At 40.4% G+C, this 9,024-nt stretch overlaps 1 protein-coding gene across 2 annotated transcripts; it reads right to left on the minus strand.

Moving 5' to 3' along the window:
- Window positions 1-50: 50 nt before the first annotated feature.
- LOC140150812 (uncharacterized) lies at window positions 51-5,317 on the minus strand. 2 transcript variants are annotated; one of them, XM_072172950.1, is made up of 3 exons: window positions 5,224-5,317; window positions 2,487-2,583; window positions 51-1,251 (listed from the first exon to the last, which is right to left on the minus strand). In XM_072172950.1, exons 1-3 carry the CDS (start codon window positions 5,244-5,246, stop codon window positions 1,006-1,008), a joined length of 366 nt encoding a protein of 121 aa, XP_072029051.1. In that variant the 5' UTR covers window positions 5,247-5,317; the 3' UTR covers window positions 51-1,005. The 2 variants fall into 2 exon arrangements, with proteins under 2 accessions (XP_072029051.1, XP_072029052.1); XM_072172951.1 differs by lacking the exon at window positions 5,224-5,317 and adding an exon at window positions 4,967-5,030.
- Between the last annotated feature and the right edge of the window lie 3,707 nt (window positions 5,318-9,024).

Consider the following 9,024-nt stretch of genomic DNA (forward strand, 5'->3'; position numbering starts at 1 on the left):
ATAAAGTGCTTAAGTTCAGCATTTGCCAATGAACTTGTCTTCATATTAAGAGAACATGGTCACACCAGGGCCATGTGACAATGTGTTTGCAAAGAGTTGTAATTCCTTTAACACAAGTAAGGCCAAATCATTTGAACTCTTATACAGGGTTATATATTAGATCATTTTGTAAAATAAATCTAATACTGGAACTAAAGTTTGCAACTCACTTTGCCACATCCAAAAACATCAGACTTCATCAGACATCTGATTGATGATGTGATTGTGATGTCACACAGGAAGGAATGTCTCGTAACGCCGGGTCCCATTCGTGTGACAACTGGAAACGGAGTCCCCTTTTCTTGTTAATGGCGGTATCCTTAACTCTCTCCCATATGGATTATCTGACTCCTCTTTCGAACCACCTCTCCTCATTATCAAGGATAACTGCTTCTTCAGGATTGAAGAAGTGTTCAGTGTTCTTGTTACAGTGGTTGTCACAGCGGAATTTGAGCATTGTCGGAACTTCTGTATGAAGTCTGATGTTTTCGGATGCAACATAGCAAAGTGTGTGGCAAATTTAGATTTAATTTAGAAAATAATATTTTGAACTTCAGGATGAATAAGCTACACTAATTACTTATATTAGAGTTACAATGGGTTTGAATATACGATGGTTACAACACGTTGCAACCATGCCTTGAAATAAGCGGGTGCTGGGAGCAAATTTGCTCTTGTAAGGCCACCAATTGCTCCTGGTTCTTGTAAAATTCACATGGACCAGGAGCAATTTTCTAAAACAAATTGCTCCTGGTTCCAATTTTGCACTTGATGCAGTAGTACTGGTATGCTGTATTGTATATGCACAAAAGGGTTTACTATTTGAAAATTGCTCTTGTTTGTTCAGAAATTGCTTCTGGTTCTTGTAAAATCCCAGTGAACCAGGAGCAATGTTCAGAAACAATTATTGCTCCTGGTTCCAGTCTGCTTATTTCAAGGCTTGGTTGCAACTCATCTTAGTGAAATTTAGCCTAAATCACATTCATCACCTGGTATTGTGCCACCACCAATATCCATATCCATCCAATCAGAACACTCTGCTAAATGCCCAATGTCTTCTTTACATGCTTCCTTTCCACTGCCAAGCAGAGAGTCTACTTGTTGCACTTCATCTTCTATAAGCTCCATTGATGTGTTTACAGCATAGGCTTCTTCTGAGTTCTTTACAAGCTGAGGTCCGTCAGCCCCAAATCCATGACTGGTTCTTGATGCCTGTGAACATCCAAGATGCAGTTTTAATAGGTTAATTCATTAATAAAGTAAAATTTTGAAATGATTTCATACCCAATGCATTATATGTAGTCACTTCACTGGTAGGACTGATGGCACACAATTAAAGAGGATATGACAAAAAACTGTTCCCGCCGTTCTTGTCCTACCCAGGTCAAAATTCATGAGTCAAAGTTTTTGTTGTGTTTTTTTTTACAAATTTTGAAAAACAAAAAGTTATAGGCACTTGTTATTCAAGGTTGGAAAGCAGAGAAATACTGCTACAAAAATTTTTGTAAAAAAAAAAAAAATTATCGAAAATTCAATCGGGTACCCAAGTACATAATTACCCGTTAGTTGAGAGCCCTAATGTGCAGTCTAGCCCAATGTATGCTCTACATCAATTGCCATTACCCTTCAAGTTAATCTCTCCAACATCACATGTTGTTGGTCCAACCAATGATTGGGTGTGTGTCTGGTGTAGCCCCTATCACCCAGCAAAATAAATAGGTAATGTCACTAATGAAGGGTGATTATTAATGATTCAATGAAGTTGCAACTAGAGCTGCCTTTGTGACCAACCCCCAACCTCCTCCCCCAGATGTGACACCTCTTGCATGAGCTTGTCTTGGTGCCCTAGCATGGTTTAGCTGAATTGCCTTAAAAATGGGTATCCTTCCAAAATAAACTTGTTAATGTTACCTTGTTTTATCATAATGCCTTTGCAGTGCAGTGCTAGAGCCAAGGGTGAAAATAAGAAGGCTACAGGCCTTGTTTCGGGCCCATCAGTTGCCTACTATAGCCCATTTAGATTAAAAATCACAACACTGGGCTACATATGTTGTCCTGAATCATTGCCCATCACATTATAGTCGATGTATACATATTAAGTTACCCTAGAAATAGAAAATGGTGAATCTAAATGGGGATTCTCTGCAATGTGAGGTCAACATTTGAGCTAATATTGTTGAAAGTAGACTATTGAACTGTGCCATTGGATATTAGACCATTTTGGCTTAAATTCTGACTGTTACTAAAACAAAAGCGGCCCCTGTTTCAAGACTAACGTTAAGTCCTGGTCCTGATTAAATTCAAGTGAACCAGGACTTACTTTTTTTTAAACCAGAGTCCTGGTAGAAAAGCTCTTACATGTATTTTCACTCTTGGCTAGTGCTGCCCTGTAGTGCAAAGGATCAACCTTACAGCATACTTTTAATTTTAGTATCTGTAATTCTTACCTGTGCAACATCTAGGCCTACACACTCATCACCATCATGCCCTGCCTCTGACATTTCACACTTAATGACTGGGTGTACACAATGTATGTCACTCAACCTGTGAAAAGCATTTAAATGACACAGAAATGTTACAAAATTTGTGGGCGGGTATAAATGAGGCTAACAACAACAAAAATATTTTTAATAAAGAGTCTGGTCTAAGTCCAGAGACCTCAGAGAATTGTTTGATGCCTACCCAAGACAAGGAGATATATGCAGCTCAAGAAATACTTCCCAAGACACCTTCAAAGAGGCATTATAATGGAGTGCTCATCTGTATAAGGTAGAGTCCGAAGTTTACCGTTTTCTAAAATCCATTTTCTGTGTTGTAATCCGTGTTGTAAAATGTGTAAATCCGTGTCATGAATAAAGCTTAAAATGTATAAACAATGATAATAATGTCACAATAAAGTGTTCAATATCACTAGTAGTATCAATATGTTCTGATTGGAATATTCTCATGATAATAGGCCGTGTTTGGAAGGATATAGGGGGTTCATGCCTTGGTAATATACCTTTATTTTGGTATTATTAAACAGTATTTTTATCATAAAAATTGACATAGGCCTACACAACTCATGATTGTTTTTAACATTTATTTCTCTGATCTTTTAACAATTTTTGTCACATCGTACAAAAATGTCATTTTCCGTGTTGTACCTCCGATTCCGTGATTTTCTTCTGTTTTCTGTAAAACGGAAAACTTCGGACTCTAGTATAAGTGCTAAATAAGGCTCCAAAGGTGACTGCGCTGGTGCTCTACATTTTTTGTACCACTGAATTACTTCTCTACGGTGCCATTGTAATTAACTCTTATTCTTATTACCTTTAGAAGGTTCTTGCAATCTTATTGGTTCTTACCTGCGGGAGTGTGTGATATATGTAACATGTGCATCGACGCGATACGCGTACTAGCTGTTTGAACCAATCGGAGGCGCATTGCAACAACGGGACTGATCGATTTTAAGCCCTACGTAATATTTGCTTGTTAAGTTCAGGGCCCTTTCCGTCCATTAGGCCAGGTAAGGCCGTCGCCTAGGGCGGCAAACGCAGAGGGGCGCAAAAAACAGGGGAGCAAAAAGAAAAAAACAGGAATAGAGAAAGAAAAGGGAAGAAAAAATGAGGGCGGATGAAAATAAAAATGGGAGGGATAAAAATACAGAAAAAAAAAAAAAAAAAGCGGTCATGGGCAGCAGTGGCGTGGCGACGGGGAGGGGGGCACGTGCCTGGGCGCCATCCTTATGGGGCGCCGAATTGACCAATTCAGCATCAATTCTGCGCCTCCAAGCGATGAAAGTCAAAATTTTCGCGCGCTTTGCAATACATAATAATTTTATAATTTGTAATTTATTAGTGGCAGACCCTATTTGTGCACATTTTCGCAAAAATCATTTTCAAAATCAATTTATAATTCATTATAGCCAAAATTTATTAGTGGTAGGCCCTATTGTGGAAATTTTTGGCGCTCTCGCGCGAACATCAAGAATCGGGTGAGGGGGCATCATTATGTATCCCTAGCCCTGGGCGCCACAAGCCGTAGCTATACGCCACTGGAGTCTGGTGGGCAGTATACAAATAGGCCTAACTGACAAGTTTGCAAGGGGGTAACCCTCCTAAACACTTTTTGGTATGCTTTGGTAGGGCGGCAGGGAGAGGCTTTGCCTAGGGTGGCAAAATCCCTGGGAACGGCCCTGGTTAAGTTGTAAAATGTGGGATTTAAAGATGGGTAACCTGATCGACAGCTTCATCCCCCCACGTTTTCGTATAAAAATGGAGATTTTGGCATCAGAAGAAAGCTCATATTTGTCTCATTTGAAGGAAATCGTACATTAAGCCTTTAAAACCAATCGCTATCGCTCAACGATGTGATAGAAACTCAGCTTTTAAGGGGGTACTACACCCTCGATAAATTTGTGTCTATTTTTGCATTTTCTCAAAACTAATAACACAGTGGTAACAAAAGTTATGTATATTATAGGGGCAAGGAATCAATTACTACACTGGAATTTCAGTGACCCAAGACAAGTGGTTTGTTATTTATGACCAGAAATGAGGTACCACTAGGATGTACCTCGTTTCCTATCATATATACTGAACCGCTTGTATTGAGTCACTGAAATTTCAGTGTAGTAATTGGATTCCTTGCCCCAATAATATACATAACTTTTGTTACCAGTGTGTAATTATTTTTTTTTTATTATGTAAAAATAGTCACAAATTTATCACATGGGTGTAGTACCCCTTAAGAGTATATGAAAACCTAGTTCGCAAGGCAAACTTTAAAAACGGGCAAAACAGACGGTCATTTATCGGTATAAATCGGTATGACATTTTTGTTATTGATGCTGCCCTATTTGTGCAGAGCTACTACAGTATGGGTTTACCCAAACAGACTTTTTTCGGGATTTTTTAAACTGCAGAATGCACAACGACAACGTTACCTTTGATTACACATAATTAATAAACGTAAACTGAAGACATCATTTCAAAGGCTGGATATATAATCTGTAAGTAAAAGAAAGCAAAAAGATATGTTTATACGTTACATAAATGCATAAATTACATTATTACATGAATTAAACCATCACGTACATTTTCATATACTGCGTATTGCTGTATGGAACCAGATATACATTTTCATGAATTGACTGTCGAATTTGGCACCGGCGCCCGAGTACAAAAATTCTAGTTTACTTACGAGCATTTTAAAGATAGAGACATACACCCATTCTTGGCTGGACATTTCCAGTTTACTTTACAGAATTATTCTTTTGGTATAAATTTGTAAAAAATAGATTTATTTACGATATATTTACATTTTTATTCGGGACGATTTTACTTCGACGAAATCCTGACGAAATCTGTGCTGAGGGAGATTCCCAATCCCATGAGCCCCGGGCATGAGCCACGGCAGTCACATGACCAAGGGGGTGACACTAAATTCACGGTTGTTCTATTAGCCACGCAAAATCTATGAAAAATTCAGCTGGTTTACTAGCTAGAAAGTGAGGCCAGTTATCGATCCGTTATACATACATACATACATACATACAATATTTCTATAGCGCTTTTTCGCAGTTCAAAGCGCTTCACAATACAAAGAAAAACAAATGAAATTACAACAATTCAAAAAGGTGGGTTTTAAGATGCCTTTTAAAGATCTGCAGTGACGGGGCCTCTCTGATGGAAGTGGGCAGTGCATTCCAGTGGCGAGGACCGTACACTGAGAACCCACGGTCACCTGCAGATCTTTTGGTCTTGGGAATAGCAAGTCTGGTAAGGGGTGGTGCAATAATTATGTGTACCCCGGGGTGAATTATAGGGGGGGCAAAGATTTTTGGCAGGCCAAAAGGGGGGGGCAAGCATTTTTGGCAGGTCGAAAGGGGGTCAAGCGATTTTGGCAGGTCGAAAGGGGGGCAAGCAATTTTTGGCACAGATATTTTGGGCACCGTTTCTATATTACGCCCTAAAAAGGCGTAGGAAAACGTTACGAACACGTTCAAATATGCAAAATTTCCTGCTCGCTGCGCTCGCATTATATGTTAAGACAATTTAAGGTTTTAAATTCGGGTTCCCCAAAATCTTGCATGTGTAAGGGGGGGGCCAAAGATTTTTGGCACGTCAAGGGGGGGGGGCAAATGTTTTTTTGGCACGTCGAAAGGGGGGGCAAAGGGTTTTTGGCACGGCCAAAGGGGGGGGGGCAAGCGATTTTTGGCAGACCATTTTGAGAATTCACCCCCGGGGTACACATAATTATTGCACCACCCCTAACGTCCTTGGATGAGCGAAGATTACGTTTGCTGGAATGGGTGTTATACATAGATATTAGGGGGCTGGCATTTTCTTTGGAAGTGGGGGGTCACAAAATACTGGGGGGTCATAGAATTTTCAGACCAAAAATAGGGGGGGTTATAATTTTTTAACACCCAAAATAGGGGGGGTTATAGAATTATTAAGGGCTGGTGACTCAAAATTTTCGCGCGCTGCGCGCGCATTGTTTAACTTCGCAATCGAAGTGTGCATACAATCTATGCAAAATTTTTACACGCTCCGCGCGCCTTCTTTACACTTACAATAAAAATTTTAACGCGCTACACACACTTTCTTCACTATTAAGTTTTGACGCGCTCCGCGCCTTAGTTCCGGCGATGAATAATTTTTCTTGAGTCTGTGTAGTTGGAAGGGGGGGGTCATAAAAATTTTTTGATCCGCGATAGGGGGGGGTCGTAAAAAATTTGCCCGCGATAGGGGGGGTCATAAAAAAATTGACTCCGGTCACCGACATATTTGGGACCCCCCCCCCTTCCGAAGAAAATGCCAGCCCCCTTAGCTCAGACAAGTAGGTAGGGGCACTGTTATTAATACACTGATACATGAGAACAAGGATTTTGAAAGTAACTCGCTGCTTGACTGGGAGCCAGTGGAGACGGGTGAGGTAAGGTGATATATGATCGCGCCTACGAATACCGAAAATCAAGCGAGCAGCTTTGTTTTGAATGCGTTGAATTTTCGCGAGTTGGGCTTCGGTGATACCAGCAAGCAGCGAGTTACCATAATCAAGGCGGGAGCTCACGAGGGCTCGAACAACATGATGACAGTTTTCTTCATTGAGGTACCGCCTTATACGAGAAATATTTCGGAGTTGAAAATTAAGAGTACGGCATAACCCATTTACATGATCTGACATAGACATAGTACTGTCAAAAATAATACCAAGATTACGAACCTTATTAATAGATTTAACGGTAGTTGTACTTACTTTAAGACTAAGAGCATTAATAGATTTAAGGTTATGAGGTGAGCCTACAACAAAGAACTCTGTTTTCTCCATGTTTAACTTCAACTTAGCATGAGTCATCCAGCACTGAATATCAAGGATGCAGTTCTGAAGCCGATTTATAGCATCGGTTTGATCCATGGGTTGTTTAGGGTTAAAAGCGGTGTATAACTGAGTATCGTCAGCGTAAATATGGTAAGAAAGTTTGTGCTTACGAATGATCATGCCAAGGGGTAAAGTATAAATTGTAAAAGACAACGGTCCCATGACAGATCCTTGAGCCAGCCCACAGTCAAGGGAGACAGCAGCAGAAAAAGTGTCGTCGATGTTGACACGACTGTGTCTGTTAGACATGTATGATTGAAACCAATCTAGGGGTGGTCCAGAGACACCCATAGTACGAAGTCTGTGAATGAGGGTGGCATGATCGATGGTGTCAAAAGCTGCGGTGAGGTCTAACATGACCAGCAGCACAACGTTACCCTCATCCAGCTCGTGCATAAAATCATTTTTAACTTTGAGCAAAGCAGTTTCTGTGCTGTGCCCTTGCCTGTAGGCTGACTGAAGGGGCTCACTGAGTCTGTTTGATGACAAATAATCTTTATATCTAGCTGCAACAATGTTCTCAATTACTTTGGATATGAATTGGATGTTAGAAATAGGCCTGTAATTTTTCAACACATTAGTTTCAAGAGAGGGTGTTTTAAGAATGGGGGTGACAATAGCATTCTTGAGGGAAGTTGGAAAATTACCGGTGCACATAGAGACATTTACAATTTTGGTGATAATGGGCACAACAAGAGACAGGTTCTGTTTCAAGAGCCATGTGGGAAGCGGATCAATAGAACAGGTCTTGTTAGGAAGTTTGACCAAGACCTTTTCAACTTCCTCCAGAGACGTAGGTTCGAAAACATTCAACCTGTGCCCTGCTTGCTCATCACCTTCAATCTTGTAATCAATGTCATAATTGGGCATAACAACAGCATCTAAGTCCCTACGGATCTTGTCCGTTTTACTCTTGAAAAGTTGGAAAACTGTTCACTCATGATATCTGAAGAGCTATAGACAGGTAATTGTTTGTTGGAGTTGTTGAGCAAGGTATTAATTGTACGAAACAGATCTTTGTCATCCCCACTGGCTATTTTGGTTTTAAAAAACTCAGTTTTAGCACTTGTGATCATGTCGTTCACCAAGTGCAATTGATCAAGGTAACATGTGCGATCGTGTTCTGACTGAGACTTTCTCCATTTTCTTTCGAGCCTTCTGCGAACTCGCCTAGCACAAGCAATGTCTTCATTAAACCATGGTAGCCGAGTGCGGATGGACAAAGATCTTGTTTTGAGAGGAGCATGATGGTCAAGTAATTTGGTACAAACGACAGAAAAGTGGTTGACCAATTCATCGGCTGATGACAAGGAGTCAGGAATTTCAGAGAGCTGACATTTAAGGTCTTGGGTAAAGATGTAGGATCAAAACCCGGAAGTCCCGTTTGGTTTTGGTTACCTTCTTGGGAGGAGGTTTGTTATATGCCAGAATGAACGCAATAAAAAAGTGATCAGATATCAGTGACTTCTTAACACTGTGGGTGACCACAATGTTGTCATCAGGCCTGGATATCAGAAGATCAAGGGTATTACCACTTATATGGGTTGGAACGGTGATGTGTTGTTGAAAACCATTTATGGATATGGTGTCATGAAAATGACGAACATCTGGTAATTC

This window comes from Amphiura filiformis, chromosome 4, assembly GCF_039555335.1.
Source record: "Amphiura filiformis chromosome 4, Afil_fr2py, whole genome shotgun sequence".
Classification (NCBI taxonomy): domain Eukaryota; kingdom Metazoa; phylum Echinodermata; class Ophiuroidea; order Amphilepidida; family Amphiuridae; genus Amphiura; species Amphiura filiformis.